Here is a 24798-nt window from a genome sequence, read left to right as displayed (position 1 = left end):
CAGTCGCAGTGAGCCAAGATCACACCAGTGCACTCCAGCCTGGGCGACAGAGCAAGACTCTCAAAAAAAAACATGATGTATTATCCTATGTAAGTGTCTGTGTATGTCTATGTGTGTGTGTGCATTCATCTGCTGAAACTTTGATAAAGCTTTTTGTATTTATGTTTAAGAGCAATATGATCCTGAAGTTTTTAAAAATAATATGGCTTTTCTTGCTTTGGTGTTAGAGTAATGCTGGTATTAGTATAATATGTTGATTTGTACTGGACCTTTTTTCTTTTCTAATATAAGATGTTAGTGTAATTAATTTTATTCTAGCACAGCTTTGGCTGGGTTCCACAAATTTTGATATTTGGTGATTCTATATTTATTTTGTTCAAAACATTTTCTGATTTCTCAATTGATTTCTTCTGTGATTCATGAATTATTTGTATGTTGTTTAATTTCCCAATACTTGGTTATTTTCCAATTATCATTTTGTTAACTGTAGGTATTTTAATTCTTTTAAAGTCAGAGAACGTTCTTAATGATATAAATTATTTTAGCTTTATTTAAACTTATGGCCCAACATGATCTAGCTCTGTAAATGTGTCCACCTGAAAAAAATGTACTCTGCTTTTGTTCAGTGGCATGTTCTGTAAATATCAGGTTAATTTGGTTGATAGTTTTGTTTATGTGTTCTATAGCCTTACTATTTATTAAAATCTATTTGTTCTACAAACTGGTGGCATCATGCTGCTGGACATCAAGCTATACTACAAGACAACAGTAATCAAAACAGCATGGTACTGGTATCAAAACAGAGACATACACCAATGGAACAGAGCAGAGGCCTCTGGAGCAACACCACACATCTACAACCATCTGATCTTTGACAAACCAGACAAAAACAAGCAATGGGGAAAGGATCCCTTGTTTAATAAATGGTGTTGGGAAAATTGGCTAGCAACATGCAGAAAGCAGAAACTCGACCCCTTTCTGACACCTTACACTAAAATTAACTCCAGATAGATTAAGGACTTAAACATAAAACCTAACACCATAAAAACCCTAGAAGAAAACCTAAGCAAAACCATTCAGGACATAGGCATAGGCAAGGACTTCATGAATAGAACACCAAAAGCAATGGCAACAAAAGCCAATAGACAAATGGGATCGAATTAAACTTCAGAGCTTCTGTACAGCAAAAGAAACAATCATTAGCGTGAACCGGCAACCAACAGAATGGAAAAAAATTTTGCAGTCTACCCATCTGACAAAGGACTAACATCCAGAATCTACAAAGAACTGAAACAGATTTACAAGAAAAAAACAAACAAACCCATCCAAAAGTGGGCAAAGGATAAGAACAGATACTTTTCAAAAGAAGACATATATGAAGCCAACAAACGTATGAAAAAATGCTCATCATCACTGGTCATTAGAGAGGTGCAAATCAAAACCACATTGAGATACCACTCACACCAGTTAGAATGGCGATCATTAAAAAATCTGGAGACAACAGATGCTGGAGAGGATGTGGAGAAATAGGAACACTTTTACACTGTTGGGGGGAGTGTAAATTAATTCAATCATTGTGGAAGACAGTGTGTTGATTCCTCAAGGATCTAGAAATAGAAATTCCATTTGATGCAGCAATCCCATTACTGGATATGTACCCAAAGGACTATAAATTATTCTATTTAAAGACACATGCATATGCATGTTCATTGTGGCACTGTTTACAATAGCAAAGACCTGGAACCAAACCAAATGGCCATCAGTGATAGACTGGACTAGGAAAATGTGGCACATATACACCATGGAATACTATGCAGCCATAAAAAAACAATGAATTTGTGTCCTTTGTAGGGACATGGAAACCATCATTCTCAGCAAATTGACACAAGAACAGAAAATCAAACACTGCATGTTCTCACTCATAGGCAGGTGTTGAACAATGAGAACACTTGGACACAAAGGGGAGCATCACACACTGGGGTCCGCTGGGGGACTATGGGAGGGATAGTGGAAGGGAGGGTGGGGGAGGGATAATGTGGGGAGAAATGTGAGGTATAGGTGATGGGGGGGATGGTGGCAATAAACCACCTTGCCATGAATGTACCTATACACAATCTTGCATGATCTGCACATGTACCCCAGAATCTAAAGTACAATTAAAAAAATCTATTTGTTCTATCCATTACAGAGAGAGAGGACTTGAAATATTTAATTATAATTATATATTTGTCTATAGTTTCATATCTATCAGTTATTTTCTTTATTTGTTTTGAAGTGGTGTTATTAGGTGCATACATTTATAAGTGTTATGTCTTTTTCATTTGACCTCTTTATCTTTAGGAAAGGTTTCTTTTGGTTCCTGTTAATTTTCTTGGTCTGACATCTATCTAGTTCAATATTAATATGTGCATTGACTTTCTTTAATTAGTGTTTAGTATATATTTCAGATTTGTTGTAGTTTTAATCTATTTTTATTTTTTTTATTTAATAAGGATTTCTTGTGTAAAGTATGTAGGTTGTTCTTGCTTTATCCAATTAGAAAATCTATGATTTTTAATTGGAGTGTTTAGACCACTCATATTTACTATATTCATAGATGTAATTCAATTTTCTTCTTTTAATCCAATCTGTTTATTCTTCTTTGTCTTTTCCAGATTTTTATTAGAGTAATTGAGTATTTCTTATGCTTACATTTTATATACGCTATTGGCTTATTAGCTACATCTCTGTTTTAGTTTTAAGTGACTGCCCATTTACAACATATACATTTAACTTATCATGGCCTATCTCCAAATAATATTATATTTTAAAAATAGTTTCAGAAACTTAAAATCTATTCCCATCCTTCCTTGGTGAAAATGCTATTATATATTTTGCCCTAAAAATGTCCTTTAACCTTTCTGGCATTACAGACCTGCTGGTGATAAATTCTCCTAGATCTTTTATCATATGAGGTAGTCTTTGTAATTTCCTTATTATTGAAATATATTTTCACTTGGAATAGAATTGTAAGTTGATATTTCTTTTCCTTCATTTAAAATATTTCATTTCAGTGACTTCTGGTTTGCATAGTTTTAGAAATAAAGTTGACTGTCATTCTTGTCTTTGTTTTGCTGTACTTAATGTGTCTATTTACCCCATTGGCTGCTTTTTAAATTTCTTTTCTTTTTTTCTTTTAGACAGAGTCTCACTCTGTCACCCACGTTGTACTGCAGTGGCATGATCTCAGCTCACTGCAGCCTTCACCTCCTGGGTTCAAGTGATTCTCTTGCCTCAGCCTCCCAAGTAGCTGAGATTAGAGGTGCCCATGACCAAGCCCCGCTAATTTTTTTTGTATTTTTAGTAGAGACAGGATTTCAACATGTTGGTCAGGCTGGTCTCAAACTCCTGACCTCAGTTGATCTTCCCACTTTGGCCTCCTAAAGTGCTGGGGTTACAGGCATGAGCCACTGCCGTCAGCCTCTACTGGACGCTTTTAAGATTTTCTCTTTATTGTAGTTTTGTAGTAATTTGATTTTGATGTATTGTTTGTATTGCTATATTGTTTTCTTTGTTTTTTATTTCTTGGAGTCTTTTGAGTTTCTTGGATTTGAGGGTTTAAAATATGGATTTTGTTTGGCTACTAGTTGTTTTTTTTTTTTGGTCCCACCATCCTCTTCTCTACTTCTGGGAGTCCAATTATAGACATATATATTAGACTGCTTGGTTTTATTCCAAAAATCACTGATGATGTGCTCGTTTTTATCTCTTTAGTCTTTTTTCCTCTCCTTTCTTCATTTGAATTATTTCTATTACTATGTCTTCAAGCTGATTTATCAATTTTTCAGAGTCTAATCTGATGTAAATTCTACACAATGCATTTCTATTTCAGATATTGTATTTTCTATATCCAGATATTACATTTGGGTCTTGTTTATGACTTTTATGTCTGTCCTCATTCACTGTTTTTGTGTCTTTCTCTACCTCTTGAACATATTGAGCATATACAGATAATGGCTGTATTAACTTTTTTGTTTGCTAATGCAGTTTCGGTTGATTAATTGATTTTTCTTCTATTGATGAATTATATTTTTCTGCTTCTTTGGCTGCATAGCAATTTTTGAATGGGTGCCAGCCATTGTAATTTTTATCTTATTGGGCACAGGATTTTACTATTTTTGTGTAGTGTGTTGGATTTTTTCCTAGCACAAAATCAAGTTACTTGGATTCAATTTAATCAATTCAGGCTGTCTTTTAAGCTGTGTTAGAGCAATTACTTAGCATCCTGATCGAGGGCTAATTTAGACTGAAAATTCACACAATGTCCTAATGTCCTGGATATAAACACAGTGTCTAAGATCCTGTTTATTACTTGTATATTACGTGGTCCTTTCAATGTGGCTGGAGGGTATACAAACTATTCTCAGCCTTATTATGCTCCCCTATCAAATTTTGACTTACTGCTTTTCTGAACTTCTTACTACATACATGGGTAGCATCCTCTTACCATGTACTGATCCATACTAAGCCAAAAAGTAAAAGGAACTCTTTCCTACATCTCTGGAGATTTCTCTCTGTTATGTTTCCTTTTTTCAGACATTCTATCCTACAGGTTCTTATCAACTTGACCTCCCCTCTTCTGATTTTTGTCTGTTCAACTCAATGAGTTCTGTGGTGTTTTTTGTTTTTATTTGTTTGTTTGCTTTTGTTGTTGTTGTTTGTTTGTTTGACAGAGTCTCACTCTGTCACCCAGGCTGGAGTGTAGTGGCATGATCTGGGCTCACAGCAATCTCTGCTTCCTGGGCTCTAGTGATTCTCCTGCCTTGGCCTCAGGAGTAGTGGGGATTACAGGCGTTCACCACCATGCCCAGATAATTTTTGTGTTTTCAGCAGAGACGGGGTTTTGTCATATAGTCCAGGCTAATATTGAACTCTTGGGCTCAAGTGATTCACCTGCCTTGTCCTCCCAAAGTGCCAGGATTACGGATATGAGGCCACATGCCCAGCATTTTCTTTTCTTTTCTTTCCTTCCTGTCTTCCTTCCTTGCCTTCCTTCTCTTTCTTTCCTTCCTTCCTTTTCTTCCTTTCCTTCTTTTTTCCTTCCTTCCTTCTTTCTTTTCTATTTTTATCTATACTACTTCTTGAAACCTGTCATTTGGTAGTGGGCTGAAGCATTCATAGGGTTTACATAATTTATTTCCCTTCTTTTAGGGATCATTGCACTGTATTGCTTGTTGTTCAATATCTGAAAACCATCGTTCTATATATTTTATCTAACTTTTTTCTAGTTTAATATGTAAGGGTAAATCTAGTTCATGTTATTCCATAATGGACAAGTGAATGTTATGTTTTTAATACTGAATATAAAACATTGTCTCTACTTTTTACAAGGTGAATCTCACTTCCTCAGCATTCATAAAAATGAAGCGCAGCTTTTAAACAACTAGTAGTATTAACTTACTTATAATATTACATTTGGGGAGAATCCTGGGGCATGAGACAAATAACCAATTTATATTTGTATAATCTCACGGTCTTCTGTAATTAGTGGTTAAAATTTATGCCAATGGTTCTCTGGTTTTTTTTATTCTGAGACGGAGTTTCACTCTCATTACCCAGGCTGGAGTGCAATGGCGCGATCTCGGCTCACCGCAACCTCCGCCTCCTGGGTTCAGGCAATTCTTCTGCCTCAGCCTCCTGAGTAGCTGGGATTACAGGCACGTGCCACCATGCCCAGCTAATTTTTTTTTCTGTAATTTTAGTAGAGACGGGGTTTCACCATGTTGACCAGGATGGTCTCGATCTCTTGACCTCGTGATCCACCCGCCTCGGCCTCCCAAAGTGCTGGGATTACAGGCGTGAGCCACTGCACCCGGCCGGTTCTCTGGTTTTTAAGGTCTGGATTTGTATCCACACATCTAGGGTAGTTTCTGGTGTTGCTGACTGTGTGTTTAACTTAATTCTTTGGACTCGAGAATGACATCCATGTATTTCATCATGCCTCCATAAGAGCTTATTTTTAATAAGAATTGGCTGAACTGTATTTCCAAGTATAGATATGAGAGAATCAAAGTGACGAATTCTAGAAGATAATGAAATTTCAAAAATAATTTTATCTGCTTCCATTTCGCTTACATTGTCCAAAAGGACTTGACCAAAAATGAATCATAACTAAGTTTGCCAACTTGATTCTTTAATAGGTACTTGCTTGCCCGAATAGAAATGTTTGACTTTCTTTCTTCCTTCCTGCCTCTTCATTAAAAAAAAAATCCCTTTTGTTCTCTTTCTCCTTTTCCCCTAAAAATGATATATATGGCCCTCTAAACTTTTTCATTGCCACGCTTACCATCACAGTTCATGTCTCTATGTTTTGATTCCATGCTATTTCCTTTTCCTAGAATACTCTCATATATTTCTTAAGGCTCAGATCAGACACCATCAAATAGGCTAATTTGTACCAAGTCATGTGTCCAACATGTATAAATATTTGTAATGAGTGAATGAAAACATACATAAAATGAATTATCTGCTTCAGTGTCTTCCCCAGTATAATAAGCACATAGTGGATAATAATACAGGCTCTAGATCCAACTTTCTGACTCTTTGGGTTCAAATCCTGTTCTACCCACTTAATAGCTATGCAACATTGGCTTCACTACTTTTTTCCCCTTGTGACTCAATATATTCATCTCTACAGTCATGCTTACAGCACTAGTCTTGCACAGAGTGATTGTGAAGATTTGATAATACATAAAGTGCCTAAAATCATACCTAAAGACTCCAAAAATAGCAGCTATTTTTATCAAACGGAGCTAATTTTTTGTATCAGGTTCACTGATTTGTCAATTTTGCAATTAAGTTGTCCCCTCGAGTCTCCCTTCAAATTATAAATGTTTCATGTTCTCACAAGAAAGATAACCCAAGTATGACAGAATGAGAAAATTATGCTTTTTATTATAGTCACATAAAATAGTCAGTTACACCAAGTTGTCCAAATGCATTGGCCAATTAAAGCCTCCAACTCTTACAAATTTTTATACATACATCTATGCATTTATAAATACATACATATGTAAAAGATATTATTTTCTACTAAAATAAAGTACCCAAATCTTGATATATGGGGCATAATGGGAGAGAAAATAATCCTAAAGTTTTATCAGTTGTTGACTATTCTTTGAGAATACAAGAATCTATTTTAGACACATTTATTCAGCTGTAATGAACTTTAATCTCCCATTCTTTTCTGAATTCTCCTAAGTGAGTTAATTTATCTAAAATATCAAAGCAAGTCATATGGCAAACTTAATGAATCAGAGGCTAATTTTTCTGACTGTACCTGGCTCAAGGTCTAGACTTCCCAATGGAGGCATAGTTAAGCTCCATTCTTAATTTTCTTGTCTTTTGGACAGTGGTTTTTCTGCTAAGGTGATAAACAAATCAGTTGTCTGTAATTCCACATCTTCTAGCTTTCAATAAGTCAGGGTTTAGTGAAAAGACTCCCAGTGTTTTTACATCACCCTGGCTTGATGAAACAAGGCCTACCAGGATCTGGATTGTGTATCCTACTGCCTTTGTTACAGTGAAAATCTTGTTTAAGCCAAGGAAGGAGAATTATGATGCCATGATCAATAGATCATTGAGACAGTCAACTCAAATGGAAACAAACTCCTTGTTATAGTGAAAAATATTAGTGAGAGGATGCTTGAACTTAAGAATAAAAGAGATTAAAGAAAACCTAGATGATATTAGATAATTCAGAAAATCCTCACTTCAAACACTGAGTTATTTCTGTTTCCTGTTCCAATAGCTCAGCTACTTCTCCTGTGTTTTTACTATATTTTCTGCTATCTTAGACTTTTAAGAGAATTATTTGTAGTATCTGACAAGAAATTGAATTTTTAAATGCCTTTGAAAAAACTTCGACCTACTTAAGCAAGGTGAAGATGCCTAAAAACAGCTTAATATAAACAAGTCATTTCAGAATCTCTGGTGATTATATGTTCAAATGCCATTAAGAGTGTATCTTATTCAAGCAGGAAAGGAAGAAGTTGTTAGCACTGAAATTGCATAAAACATGCTAAAACTTCTCAACCTCTGGGAGGCTGGGAACAATAAGAAGCCCAGACTTTTCCCATCAAAACAAAGAATGCAATATGTTGTTTTATTTTTGAAAGGGGAACAGAAGAGGAAGAGTATTTCCAATTACCTGTCCACCTCAGCTGGGCTGCCTAACTACTGATTTTGGTAAGCATCTTGTTAATGGCTTGCTTGACATGCGTGGTGGAGCTGCGTCGCCTCGTCTTGCCCTGCACCATCCTCCGGCGACGCACCTCTCGACACAACTCATAGAATATCTCCGTGATGTTCCCTTCTCCAGTGCAGGCAGAACACTCGTAAAAAGCACAGGCCAGTTCTGTGGCCAGCTTCTCGCCTTCCTCTGTGCTAACCTGCCTTGAGTGGTCCAAGTCAGCTTTGTTTCCAACCAAGATGAGAGTCACATTCTTGGGCTTCTTGATCTCATCTAGGATGTTCTTAAGTGGCAGCACTTCCTCAAAACTTCCTCGGTCAGTAATGTCGTAGACCAGCACAAAGCCTTCCCCCCATCGCATGTGCCCTTCCCTCTGAACGGCATCTTCCTGTTGGCAAAGAAAAATGGCCGTCAAGAGACCCGGAAATAATCAAAATATATGGATGCTGCTAACGCTGACAGTAATCCATTAATTACTATTCTTTATATCCAAAGCCATTGAAATGTCCTGGTACTCTAATTGTACAAACGTTCTAAATTAGTTTTAAATACTTATTCATCTCAACTATTTCAGGGAACTGAAGGTTTTCTAATTTAATAAATTTTAGCTAAGTTTCTGCTTTTAATTTTTTCTTGCCATATCATTAAATCTGTAACCATAAGAACTAAAGAGAAATTATAATCTTAGTTGAGTACATCACTTTTAAAAATTTTCATAATCCCAGCACTTTGGGAGGCGAGGTGGGTGGATCACGAGGTCGAGAGATCGAGACCAACCTGGTCAACATGGTGAAACCCCGTCTCTACTAAAAATACAAAAAATTAGCTGGGCATGGTGGTGCATGCCTGTAATCCCAGCTACTCAGGAGGCTGAGGCAGGAGAATTGCCTGAACCCAGGAGGTGGAGGTTGCGGTGAGCTGAGATTGCGCCACTGCACTCCAGCCTGGGTAACAAGAGCAAAACTCCGTCTCAAAAAAAAAAAAAAAAAAAAAAAAATTTTTTTTCATCACAATTAAGGAATTAGCAAATTTTTAACAGACAAGCAGCCCCATCCCACCTTTTAAGTATCAGAATTAGAGTCAAAATTTAGCAAGATGCCATTTTGGTTTATTTATTACTTTTTTGGTTTGTTGTTTGTTTTAATTTTCTCTCTCTTCAGATTATAGACAATTAGCCTCCAGAAAAACTTACAAAGTATATAGAGAATCCAACTCTAAGCTAAACGATTTGGCTTTTTAATTTCCTTTCCTATCTCAGAGCCCTGAAAATGTCATGTAGTACCAATGACAGAAACTCTTTTGAAGTGATTGCCAAAGTGTATTATGACTCCTTCATAGGAGCATGTATGATTTGAAAAAGCATTGCTTTCCCTGGTTCAAATGACGTCTGGAGGCATAGACTTCCCTGCTGCCTCTCTCTTCAGAATCCGTGCTCCCTGAAAGTTAGAGAATAAGTCGGTGGTGAAGAGATGGAAAAGCACGTAATTCATTTCAAGAACATTTCTTGGTTTAAACACTTTGATTCAAGTCTTTTTCGGGGTCACAGGTCATTGATAAAGTACCATGGAAACCTTCAGCTTTCTGTCATTCCAGTGGCCGTTTCTATACCTAGGAACTAAACCTGTCTATGAACCCTTTTGTAATCTCAGAAGTCACTGACTTAATGCCAAATATTACAAGAAAGATACCTAAAACAAAGTACTCTGAAATGAACAAACAAGCAAACAAACTTACATGTAGTCATGTAAGTTTAGAATACAACATACATTAAATCTCTTTCTTAAAGACTCACCTTACACATAAGCATAGTAGAGGCTCTGAGAATTCTTTCAGTAAAGATACCTATTTAACTTCATTTGAGCATTTCAAAACACATTTGACCATGAAAACTTATTAACATCTTGCTGTGTCACAAAATATAGATGTGAGAGTCTAACATAGATGATATGGGAATATTACAGTGTTTTCTTTTTTTTTTTTTTTGAGATGGAGTTTCGCGCTTGTTACCCAGGCTGGAGTGCAATGGCGCGATCTCAGCTCACGGCAACCTCCTCTGCCTCCTGGGTTCAGGCAATTCTCCTGCCTCAGCCTCCTGAGTAGCTGGGATTACAGGCACGCGCCACCATGCCCAGCTAATTTTTTGTATATTTTTTAGTAGAGACGGGGTTTCACCATGTTGACCAGGATGGTCTCGATCTCCTGACCTCGTGATCCACCCGCCTCGGCCTCCCAAAGTGCTGGGATTACAGGCGTGAGCCACCGCGCCCGGCCTACAGTGTTTTCAAAACCATATTGAAACACTGGACAGTTTGCAAAAGGATGCATATACAGATATTTACAAATATGTTAACATATGTTAAATGGCTAGTTAATTAGAGAAAAAGCTTTTAGGTATGCAAAAGTTAGTTGAAGAAAAGTGGCTTATTTTTGTTCATAGCATGGATTTCTTGTTTTTATTGGATCCAGAAAATATTCTAGCTGAACTCTTTATTCACCTGGCCAGCAGTGTCTAGTATCTCCATGGAAACAACTTCATCATCGATGGTTGCTTGGTGTCGATAGGTTGATTCTAAGGGAATGAGCAAATAAAAAAGGCAAAAAGGTAAATAAATGCAACATTTAACTTGATCCTTTAAAGTAGAAAATGGGCATGGGAGAAGTATTCCTGATTTTGCAGCATAAGGAACTCTGCAGTCTAGGAAAGAGAGGATGGATGTGCAGAAATGTAGAATCATCATAGTTAGCTCCTGGACACAACAAATTCTAACATGGGAGCTAAGGACTTTCAGAGTATAGAACAGGGGGAATCATTTACTCCTGACTTCAAATAATGAACCAACCTTGGCCTCCCAAAATGCTGGGATTACAGGCCTGAGCCACTGTACCCAGTCCTATCCTTTCCTCTGAAGATTCCATTTTATTTTTCTGCAAGGCCAGCTCCCTAATGCTCTTTTCCTTCTTTAATGAGACCTCTACAATGTAAATTGAGAAGGTGATTTTCACAAAATGCATTCTCCCTTGATGCTTCTAAAAATTGTTTCTGGAAACCATTGTTTCTAACAAGATGACATACAAACAGAAAAAAATTTCCTTCCAAACCTCAACTCTGGAAATATAACAGATACTACCAGGTGGTGAATTGTTCTTGCTAAATGAGGTAAAACTATGAGAAACTCTAGGGGTAGTAAAAGCTTGTCGGACCCCAGTGTTGGGTGGTTGGTGAGGAACAGTAATCCAAAGTAGAGGAGGGCTGGGCAGCATGGAGGGGAGATGGAACTATATGGAGTCCTCTTGCTCATGCTGCCTCTTCAAAGTAGAAAAATGGCAGCCACTTAGTACCAGCTGGAGGTTGGTGAATCAACAGCAGAGTGGTCACCAAGCTACATTGAGGGGAAGAAGTTAGCAGGTGCAAGAAGACTGGGTGGCCTGAGTATGCCCCATCACATAAAATGGATATCATGGGTCAAAAATAAGTGCCAACTGATGTTTCTCTGTACGAAAACTAGAACAAGAGAAATAAAGAACTGAATGAATGACTGGCTGACTTGATGAGAGTCAGGTTGAGGAACTCTCCCAGAAGTGTCAGTAAGTAGAGAGATGGAACGTGGGAAAGTAAAATTTAATAAGAAGTATGGATAATAGAGTGAGAAATCTTGGTATCCTTTATAAAATGAGCCTCAAAGGAAAGAAAATACATAGAGTGGAAATTATTGAGGTTGTTATGATTGAGAATTTCCCAACATAAGAGAATAATGATAGATTTAAGATAAAAAAACTAGCAGGAGGCATGAGGAAAAAGTTCCATATCTAAACCTATTACAGCAAAATTTAAGGGTATCAATGACAAAAAAAAAAGTCTAAAGGGACTGAGTAAAGCACATCACCTACAAAAAGACAGGACTCAGACTGACATAGGAGCTTTTGCCAGTGAAACTGAATTTAAGACCTCCATCGAAACAGTAAAACTACATCAAAATCAATCCAGCATTGCAATTCTAGATGATTTTATCAGTGTATCAGGATGAAGAGGCGGGGAAAGGCCAGGAGCCAGTTCATGTGAACTAATGTACTTGCCTGATTCCAGAAGATGATATAAGCTTTTAAAAAGCTAGAAAAAGTGGGCCGGGCGCGGTGGCTCAAGCCTGTAATCCCAGCACTTCGGGAGGCCGAGGCGGGTGGATCACCAGGTCAACAGATCGAGACCATCCTGGTCAACATGGTGAAACCCCGTCTCTACTAAAATTACAAAAAATTAGCTGGGCATGGTGGTGTGTGCCTGTAATCCCAGCTACTCAGGAGGCTGAGGCAGGAGAATTGCCTGAACCCAGGAGGTGGAGGTTGCAGTGAGCTGAGATCGCGCCATTGCACTCCAGCCTGGGTAACAAGAGCGAAAGTACGTCTCAAAAAAAAAAAAAAAATGACTTTTATAGCAATAATTTCAAACTCATATACTCTGGGAGAAAAACGCACAGATTAATGTGACTAAAAATACAGCACTTAAATAGATCAATAGTTATTAAATAAATTTAAATGCTAATTGTAGTTCTCTCCCTACCAAAAAAAAAAAAAAAAAAAAAAAAAACTGTGCCAACATAGTTTTATAGAATATTTATTCCAAACATTGAAAAAATTGTAATACATAAATATAAAAAGTATGGCTACTCAATTCCTTTTATGGGAAATTATGCTGATTCTAATAATAAGTAGCATGAGAATAAAGACAGAAAAACCAAAAATGAAAAGGAGAATTGTAGGCTCATTTTGTATTTGAATATGTATTTAGGAATTCTAAACAAAAGATTATCTAATTGAATCCAACAGTGTAATAACTATATCATGATCAAGTAGCATTTACTTCAGGAATATAAATAGTGTTTAATTGAAAGCCTATCAGTGAAATTGGACACATTAGAGAACTAAAAAGGAAAACATAATAGAAAATGTTTTTTCTATAGTTTATTATTTATGATTTTATAAATGGTTCAGAAAACTAAGAATAGAAGGAGTTCCTTCACATGATAAATTTTTTTTTTTTTTTTTTTTTGAGACGGAGTTTCGCTCTTGTTACCCAGGCTGGAGTGCAATGGCGCGATCTCGGCTCACCACAACCTCCTCCTCCTGGGTTCAGGCAATTCTCCTGCCTCAGCCTCCCTAGTAGCTGGGATTACAGGCACGCGCCACCACGCCCAGCTAATTTTTTGTATTTTTAGTAGAGACGGGGTTTCACCATGTTGACCAGGATGGTCTCGATCTCTTGACCTCGTGATCCACCCACATCGGCCTCCCAAAGTGCTGGGATTACAGGCGTGAGCCACCGCGCCCAGCCCCACATGATAAAATTTATGTCAAAAATCCCACAGCATGCATCCAATAAATAGATACATTTTAGACACACTGCCTTTAAACTTAAAAACATAGAAAAATATATGCTATACAAACATTTAATCCAATAAGGATTGCAAACTCTAGAGGATACAATAAGAAATGAAAAAATAAATAAGAGATAGGAGGATAGGAAAGGAACTTAAAAAAAGATCATCAAGGTTATAGAATTTAAGGTCAACACAGTATCACTAGCTTTCTTTTATATTAGCAAAAGCCGTATAGGAAAGGTAAGAGTAAAAAGGAAGCTACTCCCAATAATAGTAAAATAAATAATATTTACGAAGGAATATAAATGACCAAAATCCTCCAAAACTGTCCAAAAACAAAAATGAAAATTTTCTAAAATGAAAAATTTTAGAACTTTATAACAGAACATAAAGACTTGAATAAATAAGAAAATCCTAGGAAAATGGAGAAGCAACATTTTTTAAAACATATCAGTTTTCCCCAAAATGAATCTAGAATTTAATGCAATTCAAATGAAACATCCAGCTGGAGTTTTTGAGAAGCTCCAGAAACTTATTTAAAATTATATAATACTATATAACATTATTCCAAACAGCATGGGACTACTAATATCAGAATGTCCAAATTTACCAAGGCCTTAAGAGTAGACTCATATTTATATAGGAACACAGTATATGACTGAGGTGGCACCACAGATCACTTAGGAAGTAATAAATGGTTCCATTAGTAGCATTTGGATTAGAACCAATAAGAAAGAACTGGCCACTAAATGCAAAAAATAAAGTTGGGCTTCTAGGGCATATATTAAAATAAATCTGGATTGATTAGCAATCTAAACTCATCTAGAGGTGAAGGGTGAAACCTAAGTTAAAAAAATTAAAAATAAGAAAATATAGAACCTCATGCACAGACCAAAAAACTTTGACTACATTATAAAAAATAAATAAGTTGACTACATTAAAATTAAGAATTTTGTGCAATATTAAATAGGCTACAGACTGGAGAAAATATTTGTGACATCAAAAGAAAGAAGCTAATTAATATCTGAACTATGAAAAATTTTAGAAGTTAAAAAGGTAAGTGAATAGGAAAGAAATATGGGCAAAGTATACGAAGAGGAAATTCACAGAGGAGGATGCCCAATTAGCAAAAACACATATCAAATGATGTTCTACCTGCTTACTTACCAGAGAGAAGCTTATAAAATGACTTTATGACCATAAGATTGGAAAAATTATAAAGCTAGATAATATAATGCCTGGCTAGGTTACAGGCAGCTTCCCTACACCAGCAATGAGAGTGTAGACTGGTGCATCATTCTGAGGAGCAATTCACACTATTTGATGTGGGCATACCTTATGCTTCAGCAACCTCCCTCTCAGGTACATGTACTAGAAGAAACCTGGCCCAGGTTTTTACAGCACTGGGTCTCAAAGTGTAGTGCCTGGACCAGTAACATGCAGATCACCTAGGAACTTGTTAGAAATGCAAATTAACATTTTGTTAGTATACTTCAGAGTGAAGTTATCCAAGTTTAAATATGTTATATGTGGATCTTTTACACCACATCACAGTGAACACGTGGGTGAGACATGCTTTTTTGGAAAACTCAAAGATGCCAGCTCCCTGATTCAAAGAAATGGTTCTCATGTTTGTTCATTCTAATTTATATTTTCATTTAGGATCCTTTAGGTTACGTTGAAGCTTTTTAAAAGTTAATTTTGAAAATTGAGACACAATACGAATACCGAAGGAACTGGTGAGGCCTTGACTTAAAACTTTCTTTGTACTGTGATTTCTTTTGGGGTATATTTTACTAAGTGAAACTTGTTAAATTTTTTGTTAACTAAATTTATTTTCTTAAAATGAGAATTTTTTCACAACAACAGGCACGGATTACTCAGCAAAAGACAGCAAAATGACTGGGTGGTTCAAGAGAATTCATTTTAATCGTAATGTATTTAAGTGTGAATTTAAAAATAGTTTCATACATCAAATCTATGATCTCCTTTATATTCTAATAATTAGGTTAAATAAAAGTCTAATAAAAATGTTTAAAAAAAAAAAAAAGAAATGCAAATTCTAAGGCTCTACCCCTCACCTATCGGCAATCTGTGTTCTAACAAGTCCCGCAGGTGATAAGGGTGCATGCTCAAGTTTGAGAACCGCTGATTTAAAGTCATGTTTTCCCCAGTGATGTTAGCAGTAGTTCAAATTAGAGGAAACTTAGGTGTTTGTCACTGGAGAGATGAGTTAAATGTGGCGTAGTAAAGAATACTGTGTAGAAAACTTGAAGTAAATGTAGAAAAATGCATGGATCTTGAAAATACCACATTTAGTTATTATGATTAGAAATGTATGTATATATAAAATTTGGCCAGGCATGGTAGCTCAGGCCTGTAATCCCAGCACTTTGGGAGACCAAGGAGGGCAGATTACGAGGTCAAGACATCGAGACCATCCTGGCCAACATAGTGAAACCCCATCTCTACTAAAATACAAAAATTATCTGGGTGGGTGGTGTGCGCCTGTAGTCCCAGCTAGTTGGGAGGCTGAGGAAGAAGAATTGCTTGAAGCCAGGAGGCAGAGGTTGCAGTGAGCCGAGATCACGCCACTGCACTCCAGCCTGGCGCCTGGCAAAAGAGCGAGACTCTGTCTCAAAAAAAAAAAAAAAAAAAAAAAGTGTGTGTGTGTTTCCTCTTGTAAAATGGAGCTAATAGCAATATATACTTCACTGGATATTTGTGAGGAAACTGAGACGGAACGAGATTAAACAACTTGCCCAAGGTCGCACAGATAATAAATGATAGACGTGAGATTTGAGTCCAGGAAGACTAGATTTGGAGTTCAGGCTTTTAAACACTATGCTTAGTTTCAAACACGTTAGTCTCTGCACTTACGGGAAAGAGGAGGGCCTTGGGTGTCAAAATAAGGGATGAAGGGGAAAAGAAAGTGTAATAATATAATCTTCCCATACACTAATAATCACATGGCACCACGAAAAAGAGTAGTATGATTAACATAATAACTAACTCAATTCTTTGTGTCCAAACTCCCCAAATCATTAACCAGCCAACCAACCCAATAAACTCAGAAGTTTCTGCTCTCATGGAGGTAACCTGAAGCCAGTGCTTTTGGAATTAATTTTTCTATCTACCTCGTGTTTTTGACTTTCATTTTGCAGTCCTTTTTATGACCACAGTTTTCTGTTACTTTACTGTAAATATAATCTCCTGTCCAAAATACAAACTGTAGAGTGCAGCTTCATTGACCATAACCTTGCCTTCTGCTTCCCCCGGCACTGGGCAGTGATCATTGCCACAGGCACGGCACATTGCTCAAACATTTTCCAAAAGGTAAAATTTGAAAATTAGATTATGTTCAATATTTTAACAAGTATATTTTCGGTTTTTGTCATTCTCCTAGAATATGTAATCCATACATGGTGTATGCATAGTGATTTACAATTTCAGAATATTCCATCCCCCTACTCTTATATGTTAAATGGGAGATTATAGTTTTGTATGATTTAATGCTTTAAAATACAATTTACAGAAGCCACTTGTCTCCAAGTGTTCTTTCAATGATTTTCTTTTTTCATCTTCAGTGTCCCCGTGTGAGGAAGACCAGCCCAGACGGCGTCATTCATGCTAGGAAGCTATGCCCTTTGGCTTCTCATGCCACTGCTCTTTACTGTCCTTTGTACTGATTTCCCCTTTAAAAAGACTGGCATCAGCCCTAGAGCCTGGAAGACAGAGTTCTGGGCTCTATTCCATTTCTTTGCACTACAAGTTGTCTGAGAGACAGGGACATTTTTCTCTGCGGCTTCCATGACAAATAGGATATGTATTTCAATCATAGAGTCCCACAGTGGGGGGGAAATGGAATATAATAAAAATTGCATGAAGTTGTGTGATTCTTTGGCTATTTGTTAACTGAAACAAAAAGGATAAAATGCAGGAAATGAGAGAATGTCTGCCCCAGACATAGCAGCGGGTGGTAGCAGTGATTTCGTGTAAGCTGAATACTGGTTTCATACCATTTTAAGTATTTTTTTTTCTGTAAGCTTCTCTCTCTCATTAAAAGCCCATTTTCTCTATGTGTAAAACAATGGAAGTATTGCCCCAAAAGGCAAAATTTTCTGCATCTATGTGCTAACTTTCCCAGAGTTAATTCTAAAAAATGTACTAAGTAGTTTTTGAAATTAGACTCCACTATGCATCTTAACACACAAAAGAAAATGTGTATGTGTTTGTTTGGTGGATATTCTTCTGATTTTGTTCGTATTAAACAAAAATGATAAATCGAGCCTTTTTTGTGAAACCTGGGGGGATGGTTATTTAGGAGATAGTTTCAAATGAGCCAAAATATTGTATACTGTAAGAAAAATATGAGTTTCCAAATGGAATGAGGCATTAAAAGTCATACTTGAATTTCACTGTATAAGAGTGGTATATAATTTAAAATCTGCACTCACTAGAACTTTAATAACTTAAGTGTAATTTACGTACTCTAAGAGGAGTTGATGCTTAAAGAGATGTTGCAATGGTCAGGCTTTTTACTGATTTAGCTTTTTCTTTTTACAAATTTCAACATGTTGGTATGGACACTTAGCCAGCACAGCAACAACAGCAATTAGTAACGCTGATTTATGCTAGAATGGAAATTGTACCGAGTTGAGCTCTATTGCTGGTCTAATCACAACTGGCCATGTCATTTTGATTAAATTTGCTTCTTTGTACCTGTTTCCTTATTTGCCAAGTGACAGTCTCCAAGTTCCTTGAGGTGAATAATTCTCTGAGTCGGCTAAGCACTTCTGCTTTAGAATCTAGTGAAGATAATTTGTTCTGCGTGTATCCATTTGCGTATGAACCATTCCAAGCAGCAGGAGGTGTTAAGGCGAGAAGAACCAGACACAGAACCAAAGAACTAACATCTCCCGATTCCCATCCTCGCTCCTATCGGAGCCTTTTCTAAGCAGATTGAAACACAGTGCCTCCAACGTACCAGTCGCAGTAGTGATCGAGGCTGAAATACAGTCTCTCTCTTCCTCTCCAAATGCCTCCAGCACACACACACACACACACACACACACAGTTACAGGCACACACATTCTAAGCCTTTATCTGTATTCTCCGCTGTGGTAAGAATTCTTCAGGGTAATATGACCCTTGGAGGTAGGAATTCACTTCTTGGTTGGGATCCAATCAGAACATGGACCTTGTTCCACAGCCCAGTCATTGCTGCCACCACCATTACGGGGTTTTCACGGTTAGATCGTACACTCACACATCTTATGGGCTTCAGTGGTGGTTTTCAAATGTGGTTCGTAGACATCCGTGTGTGGCCACCCACAAAGATTTCACTGATCAACAGTGAAATAAGAAAAATTAAACTAAAACTAAAATTGTTCAATGTAAGCAACTGATTTTTTTTTTACATTATATCCTTCAAAACACTTAGATGTTAAAGCAATTTCTTTCTTTTATAAAGCGCAAGTGGAGCATAGGTTTAGCTCCCTCTCACTTTTCTTCCCTTGCCAGCATCCCTAATTAGATTCTTAGGATAGTCTTTCTCCATAAAAAAGCAAAAGCAAAAAACAAACCAAAAAAACTGGGTCTGAAATCGGAAGATTTAGGACTCAGTTGCTACTATAATAGCAAGCATTTTCTTCATTGAATTATTTCAAAGCAGTAAATATCCTAATTGTGTTATGTAGTATAGTCAGAGTTTTCAGCTCCTTGTGCAGTGACAATTCTGTTCCAGGTTGAAAAACTGCCTCATGTTTCTGAGGAAGGCATTAACTTCAGAATTTAGGACTGCTTTTTTTTTTTTTTTTGTATATAAGCCACCTGGCTTTTTAAGGTAGTTATCACTTTTGCTGGTGGTTTTGAAACTTTTAGTTAAAGTAGCCAATGTGGTTTTATGGTTTGGATCTGTGTCTCCACCCAGATCTCATTTCATTTCTTATCCCTGATGTTGGATGTGGGACCTGGCGAGAGGTGATAGGATCGTGGGGTGACTTTTCATGGTTTCACACCATCCCTGTCGTGATGTCATTACAATGGTAAGTTCTAGTGAGTGAGATCTGTTTTCTTTTTTTTTTTTTAGATGGACTCTCACTCTGTCACCAGGCTGGACTGTGATGGCATGATCTGGGCTCACTGCAACCTCCACCTCCTGGGTTTAAGCAATTCTCCTGCCTCAGCCTCCTGAGTAACTGGGATTACAGGCACATGCCGCCATGCCCAGCTAATTTCTGTATTTTTAGTAGAGATGGGGTTTCACCATATTGGCCAGGATGGTCTTGATCTCCTGCCTTCGTGATCCACCCACTTCAGCCTTCCAAAGTGCTGGGACTGCAGGAATGAGCCACTGTGCCCGGCCAAGATCTGGTTGTTTCAAAGTGTGTGGCATGCCCCCCACATCACGGTCCTGCCATGTAAGATGCCTGCTCCCACTTTCCATTCTGCCACACGTAAAAGCTCCTTGAGGCCTCCCCAGAATCAAAGCTGCCATACTTCCTGTACAGCCTGCAGAACCAGGAGCCAATTAAATCTCTTTTCTTTATAAATTACTCAGTCTCAGGTATTTCTTTATAGCATTATGAAATGGACTAATACAGTAGCCATGTATTCAACAAAGAAACCTGTCTTCCATAAGGTAGCATGAAGTTAAACTCAGGAAATGCCAATTTCCCTTGAATCAAATGGATTGAGAACCCCTCTCTATGCTGGAACGAAAGTGACCTCTTGCACACACGCACATACACACAAATCCAGCCTCCAGTGTGAGAGAATTAATGAAGCCCTCACCTGGGAGTGAGTCATATATCCATCACTCCTGAAGTCTGATGAAAGTGCTTGTTGCTTAGCAGCTGCCAACCTCTTTGAGCAGTAATGTAGAAGGTCACTCAATAAAGTGTCATTATTCTTACTGAAGGAAGCCTGCGCCACACATAACTGATGCAGGCAGATTACTATTAATAGCAGTTGTTTCTCAGAATAAATAAGACAAAAAGGAAACGGTTCAACTAAGACTGGTAAAGAATAATAAGATTAGGTACTGGACGGCATTCAGAGAGAGTACATTTTATGAGATCATATTTTATAAGCTTCATCTTTCATTTAGATATATGGATATAGCAATAAAAAATTTATATTTTAAAAATTAAACTCCCATAAATTATTAATATTCTCGGATAATCTCTGTAAAGCTTATGTAAGTAATAAAAATATAAGAGCAGAATAAGTATTCACTTTGGTGGGTGAAATAATAAAGATTTTTTTTTAATCAGGTACATTTTTAGATCCAAATATATCATCTTAAAATTAGTGTGGCTACATTTAAAAATATACTGAAAAATTTGGATGTGAAAACATCTAACCTATTTAAAAGCAAACACAGAAGAACAAATAATAAATGTAGGAATATGCTATTCTCCTAGATTAAAAGATGGAATAACAAAAGATATGAATCTCCTCAAAGTAATTGATCTAGTATCATTCCTATCAAAATCATGTCATATTATTACAGAGTTTCTAAACTTGATCTGGAACATCAACTGGACAGAGTAGCCAAAATAACTTTGTAAAAAAGTAAGGAAGGAAGACTTTCTCTACAAAGTATCAACGTGTTCTGTGCAGCATACAATTATCAAAATAGTGTGCTTCTTCTGTGTGGTGTGAAAAGCAAATCTAGAATGGTGTCCTGGTATAAACAATTCAACACATGAAAAGATTGCATTTGAAGTAGTGGGGAAAGGTAGAGAGTTTTTAACAAATCACAGGAAGAAAACTGGTCAATGATTTGGACAAAAATGTCGGATTTTCACCTTGTACTTCTTACCAAAATAAATTTCAGAGATATCAAATAGTCAAATGCTAAGTCAACTGTAAGTCAAATGCTATGTAAACTTAGTCCCTTCCTTATCGTTTTCCTTCATAGCACTTATCACTGTCTCATATATATTTGTTTGTTTATTGATTCTTCTCTCTTCCCTGGACTGTGCACTCAAAAAAGCCAAGGCTTTCTCTTTCTGTGTATTGATTTATCCTTAGCACCCAGAACGCTTTGACACACAGGAGACACTTGATAAATATTTGTAGAATGAATGAACAAAAACAATGAAAGAAGTCTTAAGCATCAAAGTATGTAAAGTAAAAGCTGTTAAGAACATAATGACATTGACGGGAAGAGAGTAGTAACGGAAGATTTCAAAACATGGTGTTGTCACATGGGTAACTAATTTTTTTTTTTAAGATGGCAATCAACGCAGGCAAAAGAGCAATGTTTTCTTAATGCAAGTGCAAGATGCAGGTAACCTGTGTGTACAATGATAAATAGACTACAGCATGGGTGACATAACAGCAAACCTCAGGGAGCCAATCCATCCCCAGTTACGTTGCCCAGAGCAAGTCTCTCTTGAGTGCCTCCAAATAAGCTGGTTGTAACACTGTTTCTAATGGCAAGATTTTAAACAGCATAAATGCCCATTATTAGGGTAATAAGATATATAAAATTTTGAATATTCATAGGAGGGACACTTCATGTCAGATAAAATGGATGAACTCATTTTGTATTGGTCAGAGTGGATAGACATTAAGAGCATAGTGGGTAAATAAGAAAAAGGCATAATTGTCAATCATGCATGATACTGATTTATGATAATTTTTAAAAGCAATTATATATGTTGCTTATGAATATTTATATAAATGTTAAAACATAAAAATAAATGGATTTAAAAAAAATCTTGCTTCCTTTTAAATTGAAAATCTTGGATTGACAAAGAAACAAAACAAAGAATTTTTTAAAAAACCAGGAAGAGTGTTTGTCTGCATTTCATACATTAACATTATTGCTGCTTTTAAGATCTATGGACGTCATATTTTGCTGCTCCTTCTCTCCTTCTCTCTCTATAACAGACTTTAGTCAGATGTATTGGAGAGGAGAAAAGATAGAAATGTATTTAATTTTTCCCTAAAATTTGTATTCAGTTTTATTTTTCTGTTACTCTTCTCAGGATGCCATTCTATTGCGCGCCAAATTTTGCGTGTCCATTTCATCCTCTTTCTCCCATTAGAAAGATACTGCATTTTTCTGACGTGAGGGCAGCATGTTGTTCCCATTCCCTTCCTTCGTGGCTGAAGCTTGACCTAATTTCTTCGTCTATGTATTAAAATCCTGCAGGGTTCTAAGCACAGACAGCATGAAACACTCATCTAACTTCATAGAGGGCTTCTTTGCATGATTTGAAAAGCATTTCCAAATCAGCTAAAAGGAGCTTAAAAATGTTGCAACAGAAAATGTTTTTTTTTTTCTTTGGGGCCATAAACTTTGATTGAAGAGGAGAAGGAAACAAAATTTGACCTACCAAGAGTAGGGTCATATTCCCAGATGAACCGTTTGGTCAGAAATCTCACTACAAGAGCTGTGGAAGAAAAGAGCAACATTTCAAAACATAATTTGTTAATTTGCTTAGCATGCCTGTCTTTTTAAGGAAAGCAAAATATTTCATATGACCCTATACATGCTTTATATTTCCTTGGTATAAAAACCTAATACATTTTTAATGTTTATTCAAGTAATTTTCCAATTTTATGTTATGGCCTAAAAACTGTTGTAATATTTAATGGGTTTATTGTGCAATAGTCAACAATTAGATTTATTGCTTTCATCACAAGGTTAAAAACAAAACTATAATGTGAAAATGCTCATATATAAAATTTTCAGCAAAATGATGAATTCAGATATAAAGGTCACGATACAGGTATCCGAAGTTTGAATATTGATACGGATTGGGAAAGGCAAGTTTAAAATGTGGTAATTTGTAGTGTAATGAAAGATCACTAGCAGGTAATTTGCATTTTAAAAAAGTAAATATTAAAAATTAGGGATTTTTATTAGAGATCCATTAAAACTCATCCAAAGTCACACTGAGAGAATGCAGTCAGAGTCAGGTTCTGGAACTGTGCCACGTGCTTTCTGCATAATCTCCTCAATCCTCACTTCATCTTTATGAGGCAGGCACTGTGATAATTCCCATTTTTCAGATTAGAAAACTGAGGCTCTGAGGGGTTAACTCATTTAACTAAGCTTATCTAGTTAGCTAGTGTGCTGGTAAGGATTTGAATCTGGGAAGTCTGTAACTAATCCATTGTACCAAACTGAATTTAAGTCGTAGGCCATCTGGATATTTAACTGGAAGATGGGTTGGAGAAAAGTGCTCAAATATGTGGACTTTATTGTCCTTGTAAATTGATGAGACATATACCAAACATTTTACTTGTAGTATAGTTGAAAACAGTGGTTTTAAATTAAGAGAGAAAAAAAAATGTGGAGGGGGATGTCACTCGCACTTAAAAAATGGAATGAAAGCATTGGATCCTTTTCCTGAAAAAATATACGTACACACAATTTGGCATATGATTTAGCAGGCTCGTGAGCCTTCCATAGACCCTTGATGGTCTCCCTGGGATCCCACTGACCTTAACGAAAGAATCATTGTCTACACATTTTAGAGTTTCAAAATACCCATTAGTGTATTTTTATTTTTACTGGAATGCCCTGAATGTAGGAGTCAAAAGATAATCCTTGAAGAAATAAAACTAGTTAATGAAGGTCACGGTCAGTCTTTGCCTATTCTCACTTTTAGGCACAACAAAGGCATAACCTCCTCCTGTGAAGTCTCACATGAGAGATGATAGTGAAAACTGCAGCAGGGACTTTGCAAAACAGACCACAACGTGGCTTCATGACTGGGGGCCGGAGATGGAAAGTAGCAATGTTCTTTGTAATTACAGAGTGTGAGGCTGAATTCGAGCCAAAATGTTTGCCGTGCCTAAAGTAGCAAGGTCACTGACCCTGTAATACTTCCCACAGTGACTGTACTTGTGGTCTTATCTGCAGTCTTCCGAGTCTGTCACTGTTCACTCTCTTGAGACTGAGATTTATTTTTATGTGCAGGATGGAGTAAGCAGCAGACATGTTTTTCTTTTTTACAATTAGCAACATTAATAAACATAACAGCTTGTGGGATTTAAAGAGTTCCATCTTTTGTTAGACTATGTAGTTTTTTTGTTTTTTTTCTTTTGAGACGGAGTCTCGCTCTGTGGCCAGGCTGGAGTGGAGTGGCGCAATCTTTGCTTACTGCAATCTTCGCCTCCTGGATTCAAGTAATTTTCCTGCCTCAGCCTCCCCAGTAGCTGGGATTACAG

General features: G+C 36.8%; 1 protein-coding gene across 2 annotated transcripts in view; it reads right to left on the bottom strand.

Annotated features, from left to right (window-relative positions):
• Positions 1-6905: 6905 nt before the first annotated feature.
• The window catches only part of RERG (RAS like estrogen regulated growth inhibitor), a 118685-nt gene continuing 100792 nt past the window's right edge, over positions 6906-24798 (bottom strand). The window contains exons 3-5 of one of the 2 annotated variants that reach the window (XM_002752202.6): positions 22956-23012; positions 10726-10799; positions 6906-8618 (exon numbers count right to left, since the gene is read on the bottom strand). In XM_002752202.6, coding sequence (XP_002752248.1) covers positions 8211-8618; positions 10726-10799; positions 22956-23012 — 539 coding nt within the window. In that variant the 3' untranslated portion in view covers positions 6906-8210. The remainder of the gene's footprint in view (positions 8619-10725; positions 10800-22955; positions 23013-24798) is intronic. The other variant, XM_009003288.5, reaches the window with a different exon arrangement.

Source organism: Callithrix jacchus, chromosome 9 (genome assembly GCF_049354715.1).
Source record: "Callithrix jacchus isolate 240 chromosome 9, calJac240_pri, whole genome shotgun sequence".
Classification (NCBI taxonomy): domain Eukaryota; kingdom Metazoa; phylum Chordata; class Mammalia; order Primates; family Cebidae; genus Callithrix; species Callithrix jacchus.
This window is presented reverse-complemented; position numbering and strand designations above follow the sequence as displayed.